The 20,968-nt window shown below is 43.3% G+C and overlaps 1 protein-coding gene across 3 annotated transcripts in view; it reads left to right on the top strand.

The window, feature by feature from the left end:
- MYO5B (myosin VB) overlaps positions 1 to 20,968 on the top strand; it is a 360,820-nt gene that overhangs the window by 174,877 nt on the left and 164,975 nt on the right. For all 3 annotated transcript variants that reach the window (XM_039911492.1, XM_029060231.2, XM_029060229.2), the window contains exons 6-7: positions 11,292 to 11,435; positions 13,168 to 13,249. In XM_039911492.1, coding sequence (XP_039767426.1) covers positions 11,292 to 11,435; positions 13,168 to 13,249 — 226 coding nt within the window. The remainder of the gene's footprint in view (positions 1 to 11,291; positions 11,436 to 13,167; positions 13,250 to 20,968) is intronic.

The following is a 20,968-nucleotide window of genomic DNA, read 5'->3' as shown; positions in this document are numbered from 1 at the left end:
AGCCTACTAGTCAGACTTAGAAGTAACATGACCTAGTGGAAAGAGCACGGGCCTGGAAGTCAGGGGATCTAGGTTATAAACCCAGCTCTGCTACTTATCTGCTGTATGACCCCAGTTAAGTCATTTAATTTCTCTGTGCCTCAGTTTCCTTATCTTTAAAATGGGAACTCAATATCTGCTCTCCCTCCTAATTAGACTGTGAGACCGGTGTAGGACAGGAACTCTGGCCAATCTGTTTAGGATGTATCTACTCCAGCACTTTGCACATAGTGCTTAACAAATAGTATTATTATTATTACCCCTGGTACCGTAGTGGGTCAAGAAGAGATGCAAACCTCTTCTCCAATTCTCAGACACTTGAATGACAAAGTGTTTCAGATGTGCCAAGAAGCAGCCCCAAGGGAGTACTCTTCGGGCTATCTACCACAGCCTATGGCAGATATCGACACAGCCACCAGCACCGATTGAACAACATTTAAGTTCATTTCCAGGTTTGGTGAAAATGCACCTACATTCATTCATTCAATCATATTTATTGAGCACTTACTTTGTACAGAGCACCTGTACTAAGCGCTTGGAATGTACAATACGGCAACAGATACAGTCTCTGCCCAACAACGGGCTCACAGTCAAAAAGGGGGACACAGCAAAACCAAACAAGTACTCAGGCATCAATACCACCAAAATAGATAAATAGAATCACAGATATATGCACATTAATAAAATAGAGTAATAAACAATATACACAAATATACACAAGTGCTGTGGGGAGGGGAAGGGGGTAGAGCAGAGGGAGGGAGTAGGCCAATGGGGAAAGGAGGAGGGGCAGAGGGAAAGGGAGGGCTCAGTCTGGGAAGGCCTCCTGGAGGAGGCGAGCTCTCAATAGGGCTTTGAAGAGGGGAAGAGAATTAGTTTGGCAGCTGTGAGGAGGGAGGACATTCCGGGTCATTAATAGGACGTGGGCCAGATGACGATAGCGGGACATGTGAGAAACAAGGCACCTTGAGGAGGTATATGAAAGCTGTCAGTGGTAGGCCGCCTCTTGCTTGCTTTTCTCCCTCATCAACCCTTCTATTGGTCCAGTGGAAAGAGCACGGGCCTGGGAGTCAGAGAAGCTGGGTTCTAATCCTGCCTTTGCCAATTGCTTGCTTGGTGAACTTGGGCAATTCACATAACTTCTCTATGCCACAGTTTTCTCAACTGTAAAATGGGGATTAAATACCTATTCTCTCTCCTTCTTAAACTGTGATCCCCATGTAGGACAGGGATTGTGTCTGACCTAATTAACCTGTATCTACAGCAATAGCAGTCAAAACAGTGTTTAACAAACAGTAAGCACGTAATAAATAACATAGAAAAAGAGCACTGATCTGTAAATCCGAATGGTTGGGTTTTTGTCTTGATTCCGCTTTTAGCTGGTAGATGTAGATGAACTTCCAAAAGGACCCTTCCAAAAGAGTTCTCTCTCTGTGGATCTTGATACCTCCTTCTGCTGTCTGTCAGATTGGGGCACCATCTCCATTTGAATCTGATAATAATAATAGTAATAATAATTATGGTATTTAAGTGCTTAATATGTGCCAAGCACTGTTCCAAGCACTGGGGTAGATACAAGATAATCAGGTTGTCCCACATGGGACTCATAGTTTTTAATCCACATTTTACAGATGAGGTAACTGAGGCAGACAGAAGTGAAGTGACTTGTCCAAGGTCACACAGCAGACAAGTGGCCAAACCGGGATTAGAACTCACATCCTCTGACTCCCAAGCCCATGCTCTTGCCATAGGCCATGCTACTGATTGGCAGCCTGGTTGCAGCCAAGTCACTAAATTCAGTATTTCACCTCTTGAGCAAAACTAGCTTTTTTAAAAGGTATTTTTAAGTGCTTACTCTGTGTCAGGAGAACTGAAGCACAGAGAGGATAAATGACTTGCCCAAGGTACACAGCAAGCATTTGTTAGAGCCGAAATTAGAACTCAGGTCCTCTGCCTGACAGGCTAATGCTCTTCCCATTAGGCCACACTGTTCTCATTGTTTGCATTCAATAAGGGACAGTAGTTCACACCATTCCAGGAAATGTGTCTGTTATACTGTATTCTCCCAAGCTCTTAGGACAGTGCTCTGCACAAAGTAAGCACTCAATAAATAGGATTGACAGACTGACTTTCCCCACCTGTGTGATCTATGCTCAACAAAATGGTCATCTTGGTGTCTCAGGTTTGGAAGAAATGAAGGCAATGCTGGTATACAATTCATTCCTGAAATAGGGATAGGATTGGGAGCAGAGAGACTAGATGAGAGCTGAAGGGAGTTGTGGGGTTCAGAGGATGTTTTTAATGTGCTCAGGTTTCAGAAGGACACTTGAGCATGTTTGACGACAGAGGGGGATCAAGAATCAGTGAGTGCAAGGTTGAAAAGAGTAGTGCGGCTGGGGCCAGGGAGAAGGGAGCCAAGTGATTTTTAGGAGGTGAGAGGAGAATAGGGTCAGTGGTGTAGTTAGAAGGGGCGGATTTTGAAAGCAGTCAGGTGAGCACCTCATGAGAAGCAGCCAAGTAGCAGGATAAGGATCAATATGCCACAGTGGAGGGTAGAGGAGTGATGGGAGACTTTAGGGAATTCATGCTTTTATGGTCAGAATTTTGCCATTGAAGAAGTTGTCAAGGTCATCAAGGTTAGGGAAGGAAGTAGTGGGCGGTGGGGGGGGACTAGGGACTTCAGGAAGGAGTTGAAAGTTTGGAAAAGTTTGAGGAGGTTGTGGGCAAGGAGTCAGAGGGAGAAATAACAAAGTCAAGCAGAAAAGAGAGCTGAGTTATAGGTAGGTAGAGTGAATTTGTAATGGCAGAAGGCAGCCTGAAACCCAGATATTAGCCAGCTGCATGCATTCAGCCACATAAGCAGAAGTTGGCCAAGATCTGGGGCTGGGGGTTGGTGGGGCAGGAAGATTGGGGCTGGTGGGGAGAGGTGTGAGAGTTGAGATTGTTGGAGACACTAAAGTTAAGGATCTCTCCTTTTCCATCTAGGGATGGGAGGTTCCAAGATGGGTGAGAGTCTGGATTTGGTGGAGTGAGAGTATTGGCTGACATGGCTGTGGGTGAGGGACATGAGGCATGGGAGCAATTTATGTGAAAACTATGTTGATTTCTGCCCTGCAAATCTGCAGGAACTAACTGTATATCAAGATAAAAGGCCTGCCTATAGAAATTAAATTATTAACTGACAAGCCATGGAGAACCACATTTTTCTAATAATTGACAAAAACATCTTAACATGCTTCCCCTGGTATGGGGGCAAAGTTAAAATTCCAGTTGTGCTCTTTTTACAGTTATAATGGAGTTACTGCTTTCACTCTCCCCCCTCCCTGCTTCTCTTCCAGTTGGGGCTGCAAGATCTACTAGACGTGAATCTTTGGTCCTTTTGGGGGAAGAGGGGGAGTTTGGGTGGGGGGGAATATGATAGAGTTGCTAGGTTTCAAATCTGGGATACGTGAGATGGGAAATGTGTTTGACGCAAAGCAATTCTAACCAACCTGGTCTGGCATTCATTCTGCCCCCTCTTTCCAGGAAAACTTTGTCAATCAAACATTCAATCAATTGATCAGTGGTATTAATTGAGTGTTTAATATGTGCAGAGTACTATATTGAGCGGTTGGGAAAGTACAATGCAACAGAGTTGGTAGAAACATTCCCTTCCCATGAAAAATATTTCAGTTTGATAGTAATCTCTGAGTGTTCAGAAAATGCTATGTAGTGAGTGGGATCTCAAAAATGTTTTGGGAGAGATTTGAGAGCCCTCCAAGACCCTGTTGTCTTTGCTCTTAATAGGATGAATGAGTCAAGAATCTCTAATCAGTGGTATTTGAGTTCTTACTCTATGCAGAGCACTGTACTAAGCCCTTGGAAGAGTAAAATACCACAGAGTCAGTAGACTCATTCCCTGCCCAGAGACCTTATTCTTTTCTTTCCAATGGAATTTGTTAAGCACTTACTATATTCCAATCACTGTACTAAATGTTGGGATAGATAAAAGATAATCAGGTTGGATATCTCCATCTCTAATAGGGCTCACAGTTTCATTTCCATTTAACAGATGAGGTAACTGTGGCACGGATTAGTTAAGTGACTGGTCTAAGGTCAACCAGAAGACAAGTGGCAGAGCCAGGATTAGATTTTAGTCTTGAGACAGAACCTGAAGACTAGGGGCCCTTTTTAGCCAGCATCTGACAATCTGCCCCTCTGGCCCATGGGTGGATCCAAGTCCATAAAATCACCAGCTAGCCCAAATGGTCTTTGCTACTTCTTAACAAACACACTATTTTCCAGAGGTATGCCAATCAAGGGCCATACTGGTTCCCGTTGATTTGCCCTTAGTCCTGTGACAAAGGTCCTCTGAGAAAGCACAGTCATTAGTGGCCAAGAAATCATTTCATTATTTCCACTGTAGCCGGACAGCTGAAGCGGCTCCAGACACGATTTTGATCTGGGTCTGCTGTGGCTGGAATTCCCTCCACGATTAGTTTCACCAGCAGTTCTTTGATTGAAAGGTTTCTTGGGGGTTTGAGGCATGGAATTAGCCAACTGCCTTTTACCATTAATATTGTCAGAGCATACACGATAGCTCCCGGCTCAGACTAAGAGCTCGTCAGCACCAAGGGGGTGATTTAATTCAAGAACCAATTGATTATTGAGTAAATGTTAGAGGAAGGGCAAAAATGGCCCGAGTGTCCTGTAATCTTGTCTGTATAATGCAAAAGAGGTTTGCTAAGAAGATGCAGTGCAGTCTAGTGGATAAAACACAGGCTTGGAAGTCAGAGGAGCTGGGTTTTAATCCCATTTCTGCCATTTACTTGCTGCATGAGCTTGGGCAAGTCACTTAACTCGTCTGTGCCTCGGTGTCCTCGACTGTAAAATGGGGACTAATTCCTACTCCCTCCAACTTAAACTGCAAGCCCCATGTGGGACAGGGACTGTGTCCAAACTGATTGACTTGTATCTACCCCTATACTTAGAACAGTGTTTGACATATAATAAGCACTTAACAAATACCATTAAAAAAACTAGCAAACAAAAGCAAAGACCAACAGGAATGTGCTGTCTAAAGAGTGCCTACCTGCTTGGACTTTGTGTCAGAGTAGAGGCTGAAAGGACTTCTCAGTGAGTGGAGAATCTAACTCTCAAAGGGTCCCTTTTCTGTTTTTTAATGTTATATCATTCAATTCATTCAATAGTATTGATTGAGTGCTTACTGTGTGCAAAGCACTGTACTAAATGCTTGGGAGAAGCAGTGTGGCTTAGTGGAAAAACCTCGGGCTTGGGAATCAGAGGACGTGAGTTCTAAGCCTGGCTCTACCACTTGTCAGCTGTGTGATTTTGGGCAAGTCATTTTAACTTCTCTGTGCCTCCAGACTGTGAGCTCCACTTGGGACAACCTGATTACCTTGTCTCTACCCCAGCGCTTAAAATGGTGCTTGGCATAATAAACGTTTAACAAATACCATCATCATCATTATTATCATTATTAATAAAATAACAGTGAACACACATTCCCTGCCCACAGTGAATATACAGTCTAGAGGGGGAGACAGACACTACTATAAATAAATTGTAGATATGCAAATAAGTGCTGTGGGGCTGGGAGCAGAGATTAAAAGAAAGGGAGCAAGTCAGGGTGACACAGAAGAGAGTGCGAGAAGAGAAAAGGAGGGATTAGTCAGGGAAGCTTTGTTGGAGGAGTTGTGCCTTCAATAAGGATTTGTTAAGCACTTGCTAGGTGTCAGGCACTATAGTAAGCAATGGGATAGGTACAGGATAATCAAGTTGGACAAAGTCCATGTTCTGCATAAGGTTTACAGTCCTAATCCCCATTTTTCAGATGGGTAACTGAGGCACGGAGAAGTTAATTGACTTGCCTAAATTCAGGCAGCAGGCAAGTGACAGAGCTGGGATTAGAATCAATTGTATTTATTGAGCATTTACTGTGTGCAGAGCATTGTACTAAGTGCTTGGGAGAGTACAACACAACAATATAACAGACATATTCCCTGCTTGCAATGAATTTACAATCTAGAGTTTAGAACAGTTTAGAACTCAAGTCCTCTGATGCCCAGGCCTGTGTTCTTTCCACTAGGCACACTGCTTCAACTTTCCTCCTACGTGAACTTTAGGTCCACAACAATAGCTTCCAAGGCATTTTACATCATTACATCATAAATTTGTCCTTTCTGGGTTGCCTTTGCCCTTGGATCTGTATCCTTTAGGCACTTGATATGCACCTCACTCTCAGTCCCACAACACTTTTATGACCATATTTACAATTTATATTAATGGCTGTCTTCTGCTGTAGACTGTGAGCTCCATGTGGGCAGGGAACGTATCTCCCAACTCTGTTATATTGTGCTCTCCTAAGCATTTATACACTACTCTACGCACAGTAAACACCCAATAAATGCTACTGATTGATTTTTGTACTTCCCTTTCCTGTTATTGGCCATCAGGTAGCAACACGGGGTCTTATCAATCAGTTGTATTTACTGAGCATTTACTATAATAATTATGATATTTGTTAAGCCCTTACTATGTGCCACACTGTTCTAAGCACCAGGGTAGATACAGGGTAATCAGGTTGTCCCACGTAGGGGTCACAAATGAAGTAACTCTGAGGCACAGAGAAGTTAAGTGGCTTGCCCAAGGTCACACAGCATAGAATTGGTGGAGCCGGATTTAGTACCTGCGTCCTCTGACTCTCAAGCCTGTTATCTTTCCACTAAGCCTGTCCTCAACAAGCTCACAACTCAGACTGTGAAGTAATTATTGACTATTCCCTATGTGTAGCAGCAGTCAAAGAGACCAATGTAGTTTTGGGCGTCACCAAGAAGGGTATTGAAAATATGGTAAAAAACATGGTTTGACTAGCAGCATGGCTCAGTGGAAAGAGCACGGGCTTGGGAGTCAGAGGTCATGGGTTCCAATCCCGGATCTGCCACTTATCAGCTGTGTGACTTTGGGCAAGTCACTTCACTTCTTGGTGCCTCAGTTACCTCATCTGTAAAATGGAGGTGAAGACTGTGAGCCTCACGTTGGACAGCCTGTTTACCTTCTATCTAGCCCAGTGCTTAGAACAGTGCTTGGCACATAGTAAGCACTTAAATGCCATAATTATTATTATTACTATTATTAATAAAATGCATATCCATAGCTGAAGATGACACTGCAAAGGACAACCAAAATGAACAGCATGACAGAGCAGCTTTCACATCAGGAAAACTAAAATGGTGAAACTTTCCAATATGGAAAACCTGGGAGGGGGGTCCTAACCCTTAAGCTCCCTGTAGGCAGGGAACAGGCCTAAAAACTCTCTTGTAGTGCACTCTACCAAGTACTCCTAACTCAATGAGTGTTCAATAAATGCTACTCATCGACTGGGTGAAATTTACAAAATCATACAGAACATGAGCAGGGCAAATATAAAGCTGTTGCTGACCAAATTCCACAACACAGACTAAGGGTCATCAATTGAAACTTGAGGAGGGTATGTTCAAAGAAAAAAAAAAACAACCACTTCTTCAACAGCAAGTGCTAATTAATTACCACAGGAAGTTGGACCTGTAGAAAATAGTAGTAAATTCAAAAAGTTATATGAAACCTTATGTAAAGTTGGTGGTAATTTGGGGAGCAAGATCGAATCCACTCCATGCTACCATAATGCCAATGGTATTACCTGGGTCAAACTGGGTCAGACCAATGGTCAAAAGTTCAGTAGTCTGTCCCAAATCATGCCAAAGGACACTTCTAGGGGACAGTGTGATGGTTGCTCTCGGTGGCATCTATACTTCCAAACATTCCCAGCCTTCCTCTCTAATATAACTCATCAAAAATCACCCCTGGAAGAAGAGCTTTCATTAATCTATGATTTTACGGCCACTTCTCACTTTTCCAATTTTCATTCTAGCAACTGAGTAATGTGCCCCCTGCCATATTATTATTGTTTTTCATGGTATTTAAGTGTTTATTATGTACCTGGCACTGTACAAAACACTGGGGTATATACAAGCTACTCAGGTTGGACACAGTACGTCCCACATGGGGCTCACAGTCTTAATCCCCATTTTGAAGACGAGATAACAGGCACAGAGAAGTGAAGTGATTTGCCCAAGGTCACACACAGCAGGCAATTGGCAGATCTGGGGGTAAAACCCAACAGTGGCTCAGTGGAAAGAGAGAGCCTGGGCTTGGGAGTCAGAGGTCAAGTTCTACTCCTGGCTCTGCCGCTTGCCAGCTGTGTGACTTTGGGCAAGTCACTTAACTTCCCTGTGCCTCAGATACCTCATCTGTAAAATGGGGATTAAAACTTTGAGCCCCACATGGGACAGTCTGATCACCCTGTATCCCCCTCCGCTTAGAACAGTGCTTTGCACATAGTAAGCGCTTAAATACCACCATGATGAAATCCTATGACTTCCAGGCCTATGCTCCATCCACTAGGCAACACTGCTTCTCATTTGCTGCATTTCTTGAACACTTACCGTTTTCAGACGATGATCCTCGTGCTGGGGAAAGGTAGGAGGATATTGGAGCTGACCGAGGTCTTCGCCCAAAGCGGACTCAGAGTCTAAAGGGGGTGGGGTGGGGAGATAGAACTGGTGGTAGCCTCACAAGGAAAGAAATAGTAAAGTATAAACAATAATGCAACAGCAATAATAATTGTGGCTTTTGTTAAGTGCTTACGATGTGCACCTAACTGTACTAGGCTCTGGGGTAGATACGGGATGATCAGGGCTCATAAGGGGCTCAGAGTCCAAGTATGAGGAAGAACAGGTATTGAATCTCCACTGTGCAGTTAAGGAACTGAGGGACAGAGTAGTTGTGACTTGTTCAAAATCACACAGCAGAGAAATGGCAGAGCCGAGATTAGAACACAGGTCCTCTGACTCTTAGACTCACGCTCTGTCCACTAGGCCATGCTGCTTCACTAGGTAAAATAATAGGAGTTGCAATATTTTGATGGAGTTACCCAGTGAAAATGATTGACTAGGCTCGGTCCGGAGACAACAGGACTGAGAGCCAGTGCAAAAAAATTGATTTTAGAGGTGGTGGCTCGCGCAGTGCCACTCACAGTTTCATCCCTGTCAGATATGGTCCCACCAGGGCATAGCTAAAGGAATGGTTTTCAGGCTCCTCACCTCTGACAGGGTCTTTCTAATCCAACAGTCAAGTAGACAGCGAAACTTCTTTGAGAAGCAGCATGACCTAGTGGAAAGAACATAGGACTGGGAATCAAGAGACCTGAATTCTAATCCCAGCTCTGCCATTTGCCTGTTGTGTGATCTAGGATAAGTCACCTAAGTGACTCAGTTTCTTTGTTTCGCCAGAAATGCCTCTCTCTCAGACTGCAGCCCCACCTGGGTCAAGAACTGGGACTCTGAACTAATTATCCTGTACCGACCCTGGTGTTTAACAAATACCTTGGTTATAATTATGATTATTATTGAATTTTTCATGAGAGCAAATTTCATTTTCTTACAATCCACTAGAGCACAGGATTATTATCGGAGTTTGCCAGCAGAATGCAATCTGTGCAGCTCCTTGCCCTCAGCAGATTTTTTCAGGGTGGCAGGGGGAGAATCAGTCTGAGATGTGAGCTTGTTGAGGACAGGAAATATTACTGTTTATTGTTGTACTTTCCCAAGTGCTTAGTACACTGCTCTATACACAGTAAGCCTCAATAAATACAACTGAATGAATGAATAAATGATTGGAATAATAATAATGATGGTACTTGTTAAGCGCTTACCAAGTGCCAGGCACTGTTCTAAGCGCTGGAGCACTGTTGGAAGCTCAGAGCCTCTCATCAGTAGAAAGAGCTCATTCCTGATTTGACATCCTTTCCTCAGTTCCCTTCTCAGGCCTTCAGTGCATCATTTGCTCCTCTAAGTCCTCTGTCTTCTGACCTATAAACTGGGCCAATCAATGGTACCTCTTCAAAACCCTCCTCAAATCACATCTCCTCCAAGAGGCATTCTCTGACCAAATCCTCTTATCCTCTATCTGTCCTCTCTCCCTGCGGCAACTCTCTACATGACTCTGTACCCCTTAGGCACTTTGATTCTTAAATCCCCAATAGCACTTGTGTACATCTCCTTATACTCTACTATTTTCCCTCTTTGTAATTTATATTAATGTCTGTCTCCCCCTGTAGATTCTAAACTCCTTGTGAGCAGAAAACATGTCCACCAACTCCTTTGTATTACACTTTCCCAAATGCTTAATACAGTGCTCTGCATTTAGTAAATGCTCAAATACCGTTGATGGGTTGACTGATAACCCTAGGAACCTGAGCTATTGTTGAGAAAACTAATTCATAATTGCCAAATCCCTTAGACAAATGTTTTCTTTCCTCAATAAACCAGTGGCCAAACCATGCTTTTTACTGCATTTTCAAAGACCTTCCTGGAGCTCTCCAAAATTGTGTTTGTCTCTCTGGCTGCCACTACTCATTGGAAGGATGTTATCAGTGGTGCTTTCTACCATCCCGGTGGGCAAGAGAATAGCACCTGCGGCATGAGGCCTCCATAAAATCTTGGGAAGACATAGTGGCTGTGGTCTCTGTTGCTGTGGTCCCAAGCCCCAGGGTGCTCTTTGGATTCTGAATCACGAGGAGCCTGAAATTCTGCTTTAGTCACAGCATCCTACTGACTTCTGTTTCTATTTTGTACACTGTCTATCTGTCCTTGCCTTTTATAGTGTTTTAGTGTCTTATTGTTTTGCTGCTCCCAGTATGTATGTTCTAGTCCTCTCCCCAGGCTATATTCACAGATTGGGAATCTCTCAAAAGGTCTAATGCCCTCCTGTGTACTTTTCCCCCCACATTAAATGCAGTGCTGTGCACACAGTAAGCACTCAATAAATGCCATGACTACTATTCAAGTTGTTGCTTGAAGAACACATTCGAAACTTCAGAATGATAAAGTATGCAAAGGTATTTAATATAATTATCATTTCATTCCCTCAGAAATTACAGATAAACTAGGGTGATTCTCAAAGTGGATATTATCGAAGACAGCATGTCCTTCGCGCTCCTAGTGTAATGCTGAATGCTTTGATCACTGCAGCCAACAAATCCTCCGAGGAATCTTCCCTCCCAGTACTTCCTCTCTGAAGCACTTGCTATTTACAAATTGACAACTTGTGCCTCTAAAATGTCACACAACCCCACCTCTTAGTGCTGCTGGGTAGAGAGGAGAGGGGTTTTTTTCGTTTTTGCCTTTGTTTTTCATATCCTTTTCTGTTTCAAATAGGCCATTGGAAATGCTAAGACCACTCGGAATGACAACAGTAGTCGTTTTGGAAAATACATCCAGATCGGCTTTGATAAAAGATATCACATCATCGGTGCCAACATGCGAACATATCTTTTGGAAAAATCCAGAGTTGTGTTTCAGGTTAGTAGCACAGCATGTTCCTCCACATTCTTCATTTCTAAGTTTGTTTCTAATCCCTTTTGGGTCCAGACTATTTTGCTTGTTTGGTTAGAGAGAACATTTATCTGTTTTCAGCCTATCAAAACAACTCTGCCTAAGAAGGTAGCTCATGAAGTGCTTTAGCCATGCCTCATAGTGGAGAGTAGGGGTTTTTTTTCCAATATTCTTGCGTTCTTTCATTGCTAATTAAAAGTTCTTAGTGATAGGTTGCCTCTTCCCTGCTTATCTCCTTGGCTAGTCCTGCAATTATCCAATGGAGGAAAGAGCACTGCTATGTGAATCAGAAGACCTGGGTCTTAATCCTGGTTCTGCCCGCCACTAGCGAATGCAGGTGAAGACCTCACATGCACTTTGCAATGTGCTGCACCTCTGCCTGCTTATTCACTCATTGCGCTCTCTGCTTTAGCGAGGCAAAGGCAGGAGAGCATGAGTGATACTGCCCTAGCCACTGGCGTTGTCATCTACCCCATTTTGTTCCTCAAAGCTTGTCTGTCGTTCTTAACAGCATACACCATCACTTTTCTCTCAGATGGCCTAAGAATTGAATCATACTAACGAGGCCAACTTTGATATTGGAAAGCACCTGGGAGTCCACTCCTGACTTCTGGGTTCCATCTCAGGGTGCGGCTTTGTTCCACAGTTCTGGTTCCTAGTCCAACCTCCTGGACCACTGAAGGGAGGAAATGTTGGGACCAGGAGAGCAAACACTCAAGGTGAAGTTGGATTAGGGTTAGGGTGAAGTGGTATTCCTATGGTATTTGTTAAGCATTTACAGTGCCAGGCACTGTACCAAGCATTGGATAGATCACTGAGAGAGTTAAAGGCTAATGGGGTTGGATATAGGCTCTCTCCCATATGGGGCACACAGTTTTAATCCCCACTTTAGAGATAAGGTAACTGAGGCACAGAGAAGTGAAGTGACCTGTCCAACGTCATTCAGCAGGCAAGTGGCAGAGCCAGGATTAGAACCCAGGTTCTTCTGACTCCCAGACCCTGCTCTAGCTACTACGCCACCCTGCTTCCCCTCTCATCAGCTCCGTGTTCATGGGACTCATCCAGGGTAATACAGACCTAAAGAACCCAGTTGGAGTCACTAATATGCTGCTTTTGTTGCATTTTTCTTGGTGTTGTTCCATGAGGTACCCAACCCCAGGCTCTTGGATGACATACCTTGTTGTTGCCCTGCCCTTTTTCTTGCTTGTTAACTTTCTAAGTGCAGGGATGTGCCTACCAACTCTTTTTTTTGAACTCTCCCAAGCACATAGAGTGCTCTGCCCACAATAAACTCTCAATAAATGCCAGGATTCTTAGTAGACCACTATATAGCTGTAAAGGATTCTTGTCCCCGATCCAACATCTAGTGAGCTGGGCAGTTCACAGAACTCCACTCATCCTTTATGAGGTGGCCTCATAGATTAATTTCACTAGGCAAAGTTGGGAATAAAAGCTAAGAACACACTCTCAGGAAAGATGAGCACCCTCAGGCCCAGAATGGTGACCAGACCATCTCAGGATGTGAGACTGAGCGAGCTGGAGTTGGAAAGGGTTGTACAAAGGAGGATAAAGGTAATAGTAAAGAGCTGGGGGAAGATTCTATAGATAATTGTTCTTGAGACTGCTCAAAGGGCCATAAAGTGATTTTGGCAGTTATTACTTCTAAAATAAACCTAACTTTTTTTTTTTTGTACTCCAGGCAGATGACGAAAGGAATTATCACATCTTCTACCAGCTCTGTGCCTCAGCCAGCCTTCCAGAGTTTAAAGAGCTAGCACTAAGTAAGTAGTCAGGGTGCAGAATGTTTGGACTGTAGCGGTTAAAAATTACGGCTGGGTAGGCTGCAGTTGATTCTACCTCTACTTCTTAGCATTCAATTGTAATGAGTTACTAACCATAACGTTTTAAGGGCCTTTTTTTTTTGAATGGCATTTGTTAATCACTTACTATGAGCCAGGAACTATACTAAGCTCTGAGGTAGATAAACGTTAATCATGTTGGGAACAGTCCAGGTCCACATAGAGCTCATACAATCTAGATCTCATTTTACAGGTAAGATAACTGAGGTACAGAAAGGTGTAGTAACTTGTCCTAGGTCACACAGCAGACAAGTGCTGGAGCTGGGATTAGAAACCAGGTCTTTCTAACTCCCCAGGCAGTGCTCTTTCCACTAGGCCATGCTCTTTTTGACCCAAAACACACAATTAAATTAGTAGTTGTGTTTTAGACTCCTGAGTGTGTGTGAAGAGAGAGATGGAAAGATGGGGAATTAGGGAAGTGGAGAGAGAGAAAGGGAGGGTGTGTGTGTTTAATATCACGAAGGAGGAAAGAATACTTTCTACTCCAGGCTTCTTAGTCCACCATAAGAAATTAATTATGTCACCAATGGTCACATGAAAATGCAGACACCCCAAGAGCTGTGAAACTTCAAGCTGTTGGGGATATTTGATGTTTCCAAGCAGACTGGCATGTTTGACGCCCACACCCAGGCATCCAGAGGGAGAGTGAGGTATTGACAAAAAGGGTCTCTTCACCCAGGTCTGAGGGTGAGTCACCACTCTATTGACATCAGATAAAAGCCCACTCCAGTGGTGATGGCATCATGCTCTGTTGATTCTGGTGCAGTGCAGTGATAATTATAGGTAACAGAGATTCCTTTTTGGGTCTTATTTCTGAGGTTTGGAATGCTACGTAGGCAAAGTAGTCTGAGCTTTGAAACACTCAATCTGTTTTAAACCTAAGGCAAGAAGCAGTGTGGTCTAGTGGATAGAGCATGAGCTTATGAGTCCAAAGAGCCTGGGTTCTAATTCCATGTCTGCCACTTGTCTGCCCGGTGACCTTGGACAAGTCACTTAACTTCTCTGTGCCTCAGTTCCCTCGTCTGTAAAATAGTGATTAAGACTGTGAGCCCCATGTGGGACTGAGACTGTGTCCAACCTGACTAGCTTGTGTCTCCCTGAGGGTTAGTACAGTGCCTAGTTCATGGTACATGCTTAACAAATAACATTAAAAAAAAGAACTTTGATCTTCCCTGATCCTTCCCCTCCTAGAATTGAAAGGGAGGGTGATCCAGAAACAGGTTTTAATGATTGTAATCTCTTTCCTGCTCTTGGCTCCAGGAAACAGCCAGTGGGTTAAGGGTGAGGCAAAGACCCAGTGAGTCAGGTGAGGGATGGAATGGCCATAGAAATCAAGTTTTTTAAACATGCAGATTGAATCTTGACTCTGATCCTGAACTCTGTTATTGGGTCTAAAATCTTGCAATTTGAGCTAAAGGAGGAAAAAGGAATCCTGTATCAGGATGGAAACATTCTTTGTAAGAATCGGCTTCTGGCTTTGACTTTCATTCCCTCCACTTTGTTACCACTATCAAAAACCTAGAGCTGGGCTCTTAGATAAAATGTGCTTGATGTCTTATCTCTTTCCCATCCAGTATGGACAATTGCTTTACTTTTAGAATTACCTTGTGATAAGGTAAACCTTTTTTTTCAAATGACTTGTAGAAATTGATCAAATAGCCAATAGGGATATCTAGATATAATTGAATCGCTTTTCTGAATGTGGCTTTGAGGTAATAGGAGCAAATCCTTCTAATTCCAGGATGGTTACCTGGTGCACTGATGTGGAAAAAATGACTTTCCTCCAGCTGTGTGCCTGGGAGTTACACAAGCCTCTCAGGTGTACGGCTAGGGTTGTTACCAATGACCTAATTCAATTAACTCCATGCACTTCTCCACTCAGTTTTTAATCTTGAAGAACAGGGAGCAAAATGAAAAGCCTTGAATGTGGTCTTGTGCCCTGACTGACATTGGATTTGCCTTGTGACTGCTTAGCAGGGATGTTTGGCAAATTGCCGGCCCTGATATCTAAAATAGAGGAGGTCTGGGAGCCAAACACCCTCCTTACAGCTTCAGATCTTAAGGGAATCCCCAGCATTCCTTAGCATCCTTTCCCATTCTCATCCTTACACCCGAAAGTCTTCAAAGGAGTGGCTTTTGTTTGCATGGCTGTTGGCATGATCCATATCACACAGCAGAGAAGATTTGCTGAAGAGAATAACCAGAAAAGAGTTCCAAAATTCATCTTGCCATCCTCATGATTTCAAGCAGGGGTCCACTATTGTTAGGAAGAAGGAGTGCCTGGTGCAAGGGCTTGATGTTGGTCTGGACAAGTGAAAAAACTGTAGTCCAGTTTGACAAGTTAATGTGTTTGCTAAAGTCCTTGACAACAGTTCCGAAGCAGAGATTAAGGAGACTATGCTATTGTAGCTTTGTTCATCCCTTATTTCTGAAAATTCCTTACCAGTTCAAACAGATCTGCATGATATATTCTCAGTAGCTGAGTGTGATTATCCCTGCTTCTTGGGGGGAGAGAGCTCCAGGGCCTTTATATTCAAGGTCAAAAGCAAAAGATAACTGATCAGGGCAGGAATTTAACCCATGAGGTTACAGAGGAGAGCTACACAGACATTTAAGTCTAGAAAATGGGGTTTGAGACAAAGAAATAGAGGTGATTTTCCTGTAGAAAAGAATTCTGAGATATGATTGAATAACCATCCTCAAATTTAAGAAAGATTAAGATACAGACAATTTCATCTCTTTTGAGAATAGAAGTAGCAGCAGTGGGCTGTATGTTTTAGTAAGAACGATGGAAATCAGAGCATCGGAAGAATTTATTTGTGATAAAGCTGTTTGAAAGGGATTGTGGAGGCTTCCTCCCTAGCGAGTGTTATTTATAGGCTAAATTATCTTCCCAGGTTTTTAGTGAAGCCCTGCTTGAATTCACGGGGATGGCAAGATGAGCTTTACAAATCTCTTCCTATCATTCCATTCAACAAATCTTCTATGCTGTGTGTCCTGTATCATGTTTCCTTCTCCTGCAAGAAAGCCAAAATCTTGAGAGTTCCAGAAAGCATAACCCAGAAGGAAAATTCAAGATGCTCGGAGTTCAGATGGAATTTCAACCCCTGACATTTTCAGGAATTTTGGCAAATCATATCGTTGGATGTTCTGTTTTCCCATCTTACACTGTGGAAAGAGGTGTACAGTTTTATGAATTAATTTGATTGTGGTTGAAGAGTGCTGCATAAATACTTAGAAAGCTTTATTTTTGGTTGGTGGACTCCCTCTCATTCCACTCACATATTCAATCTGTCACTGAATCCTGTCTGTTCAACCTTTCCAACATTGCAAAAATCTGCTCTTTCCACTCCATCCTAACAGCTACCCTGATAATCCAAGCACTTATCCTATCCCACCATGATGACTGCATCAGCCTCCTTGCTGACCTCCCTGCCTGTATATGATTGCATTTCATCTACCCCAGTGCAGAGCACAGAGTTTGACACAAAGTAAGGGCTTACAAATACCACAATCACTATTATTATTAGAAGGGAGACTGTATGGTGCCATTTTATCCCCGGGGTGATGATATTTGGGCGGACATGTCAGTGGGTAGTAAAAGCTAGGCTTTCCAGCTTGAAGTCAGTCATGATCAAAGTCATGATTGCTGCAACTGTACTCCTCTCTATTACAGCACTGAAGTCTGGGTCCTCGCTCACCACCCACTCTTCACTACCATCCCTTTGAACCATTTCAGACCCTCTCTGAAGGACCAGACCCCCCGCTTAAGAATCACTGCCACAGAGCAGGGTGACAGCTTAACTCACTTCTGATTTGTAAAATCATCTGAAAAATTACTACCATTTGTAGAATTTGTTTTTGTAAACAAGATCATCAATTTGTGTTTGTAGGCTCAGCTCTGTTAGTGATGACCTTTTCTCTGATTGCTTAGTCACAAAATACTTTCCCTCCCCTTTTTCTGCATATTTACTCTGGGCAGTTATGCAGCTCAAGGACTGTCAACTTCTCAGGGCTGAGGTGGAGGGGGGTTGGGAAGGGGCTGGGAAGGAGAGAAGGCTCTCTGCCTTACCAGTTACAGCTTGATTGAGAGGGTCTGAGTTGGTCCCTCACCAGTGCCAAGCTATATCTCCAAGAGACCTTCCCTGACTAAGCCCTCCTTTCCTTTTCTCCCATTCCCTTCTGCATTCCTCTAACTTGCTTCCTTTATTCATTGCCCCCCACACCACGCCCTGCCCCTGCATAGACCCATAGCACTTATGTACATATCTGTAATTCATTTACATTAATTTCTGTCTCCTCCTCTAGGCTGTAAGCTCCTTATAGGCAGGGAATGAGTTTGTTTATTCTTATATTGTACTCTCTCAAGCATGTAGTACAGTGCTCTGCACACAGTAAGTTTTCAATAAATACGATTGACTTACTGATTTCTGTTTGGCTGCTGGTGGTGGCACAGCGGCAGAGGGTGAATTTCCTGTTTCCTTTCGCTCCCTCTTTAGTTTCTTCCCTCTCTTCCCTTTCTCTCACCCCCTCCTTGTTTTCATTCTGGGTTTTAGTCTTCGGGAGCTGTATATAGCACCTCCACTCTTCATGCCTTAGGCCCCTAAAGCATTCATTCAACTGCCTCCTTCCTTCCTCTTTTCCGTATGAAAATGGAAATAAATCTTCCAACTCCCCTTTTTGGAAGATTGTGAAAACCATTCAGAAATGTACTTTGAGCTCTTCAGATCAAAATTTCTTCATTAAGTTCCCCCAGAATGATGGACAAGTGTCATTAAAAGTCTTTTCCGGTCTGAGCTGTCTACTTCCTGCAAGCATCATTCAATTTAAGAACTCGCTGTCTTGAGGTTTTTATTCATCTTAAAAAGATAAATATGGAATAGTGCATACAGAGGCCTGATTGGATATTCTTCAGAAAAATCACAAGTTAAAAGAGCAGCCATGAGTGATCTCTTCCAAAGATCAGAGCTTCTCCTGGATCCTGGAATTCACACCTCTTTCTTTAACTCCCCAAACATCCTCCCACCTCTTCAGAGATCAAAGTTCTCACCTCCTCTAGGAAGTCATTCCTGACTTATGAGTAGTGTGGATCCCCTTCTCCCTTCCACTTGTTTCTATTTTGGTACTTTCACAGTTTGCTTTTCATCTCTCTGAAAAACCAGATTCTCATTAATATTTTTACATAACCAAAGACTCCTGGGGCTGGAAGTGTCCTGGAGAGGTCATAAACTCGTCTTCAGAAGTTCATATTCCCTGATATCAATCAGTGGTGTTTTGTGAATGCTTACTGTACACAGTACTGTATTAAGCGCTTGGGAAAGTACAATGACATGGAATTGGTGCAAGTGATCCTGGCCCTTGGTAAACGGGATCCCAGCCCACAAAGAGCTTACAGTCTATAGGGGGAGATAGACATTAAAATAAATTACAGAGAAGGGAAATAGTAGGGTATAAGCATATGTGCATAAGTGCTGTGGAGCTAAGGTGAACATCAAAGTGATTAATAATAATTATGGTATTTGTTAAGCACTTACTATGTGCCAAGCACTGTTCTAAGCTCAGGTAGATATGGGGTAATCAGGTTGTCCCATGTAGAGCTCACACTTTTAATCCCCATTTTACGGATGAGGTAACTGAGGCACAGAGAAGTTAAGTGACTTGCCCAAAGTCACACAGCTGACAAGTGGTGGAGGTGGGATTAGAACCCTCGACCTCTGACTCCCAAGCCTGTAGTCTTTCCACTAAGCCACGCTGCTTAAGTGGTACACAGCCAAGTACATAGATGTTGCAGAGGGGAGGGCAGATAGGGAAAATGAGAGCTTAGCCTGGAAAGACCTCTTAGAGGAAATGTGATTTTATGAGGCCTTTGGATATGGGGAGAATGTCAGATATGAAGGGGAAGGGAGTCCAGGCCCCAGGCCCAAGAGAGGACAGTGGACAAGGGGGTTCAGCAGTGGGATAGATGAGATAGGGGTACAGAGAGTGGGTTGGCATTACTAGAGCAGAGTGAAGGGTGCAGATTGGGTTGTAGCAGGAGATCAGTGAGGTAAGATAGGAGGAAGAGAGCTGATCACCTTAAAGCTGATGTTACGGAATTTCTGTTGGATGCCGAAGGTTGGAAATGGTTCCATAAGGTTCCACAAGGTTAGAAGTGGTTCTGCTGGAACCACTGGAGCTTTGTGAGGAGTGAGGAGACATGGACTTAACTTTTTCTTAGAAAATTGATACGGACCTCAGAGTGAAGCAGGACCATAACGGTATTTATTAAACACCATCACTGTGCTATATCCAGGGCTAAGAGCTCTGCATTGGATACAGATCAGATATAGTCCCTGTCCCATATAAGGCTCATTGTCCAAAAAGTCACAAATGGCCTTTCCCTTTAGACAGCTATCAAGACTCACCATTTTTTTTTAATTACTGCGCACATTTCACCTTATATATTTATCAATGCTAGTTGGAGGCCGAGTTAATGTCTGAGGTGGGAGTCATCCATTCATTCATTGAATTGTATTGAGCACTTACTGTGTGCAAAGCCTTATACTAAGTGCTTGGGAAAATACAATACAGGAATAGAGACAATCCCTGCCCACAATGAGCCCATAGTCTCACACATGGGTTGAAGATAAGATGGGAGTTAAAATCAGGAATTGCATCTACCCATTCTACTTTCCCAAGCAGTTAGTACAGTGCTCTGCACACAGTAAGTGCTCAATAAATACCATTGATGGCTTGAGAGAAATTTTTCTTGATGTCAAGCTTTAACTTCAGAAGAGCCACCAGATTGGTGACGAATGAATGAGTGTGAACTAAATTTTCTTCCTAGCCAGACCTCCATCCCATCCAAGTTGGATTTGATCCTGTTTTTAAGGGTGCCATCATCACTCATTCCAGTGGTGAACAGTCTTTGCAAATTCTGTCCATAGAGGAAATTGAATTTCTGGTGCCACAGTTTAAACCTCTTTTCATCTCCTGTTTTCCCCCCTAGACTCTAAGGTCATTGTGAGCAGGGAACGAGGGTACCAACTCCTTTGTATTGTACTCCCCCGAACACTTAAACACTGCTCTGCACAAAGTATACACTCAGTAAATGTCACTGATCGATGATTTCAACAGAGATTTGCAATCTTGGGTCTCTTCCCTAGGGGAAGGAGTCTGAGGTGCAGTTGAGGATTATCATTGTTGGCACCCCTTGGTGGGTTTTTTTAGGCTGCTTCATGTCATTTCCTTGAACCCTGCCCATCCATTGTCCACCTCTTCCCAGGACAATTCAGAAAGTGATGGGTGTCATTGCCCACATAGGACATTAGAAGTGAGGGAGGAGGCTTTCACGCTAGAATGAGTTGTTGTGGGAGTCAGAAAAGCTCGTTTCCTGAAGATTTCACAGGGAGAGTCAGGAATTTTGAGCTGCTATCTAGCTTAATCAATGGTATTTATTGAGTGCTTATTATGTGCAGAGCACTGTAGTAAGCACTTGGGAGAATACAACAGAATTCACAGACGTGTTCCTTTCCCATAAAGAGTTTACAGTCTAGAGGTAGGGGTATAGTAAAATGGTCTGTTGAGTCCTTTCTGCCTCGAAAATTTGTAATCTAAAAGATAGAGTGCACAGATTGCAGGGGATTTGTTTTGCACAAAAAG

The sequence above is a fragment of the Ornithorhynchus anatinus genome, chromosome 3 (genome assembly GCF_004115215.2).
Source record: "Ornithorhynchus anatinus isolate Pmale09 chromosome 3, mOrnAna1.pri.v4, whole genome shotgun sequence".
NCBI lineage: Eukaryota > Metazoa > Chordata > Mammalia > Monotremata > Ornithorhynchidae > Ornithorhynchus > Ornithorhynchus anatinus.
This window is presented reverse-complemented; position numbering and strand designations above follow the sequence as displayed.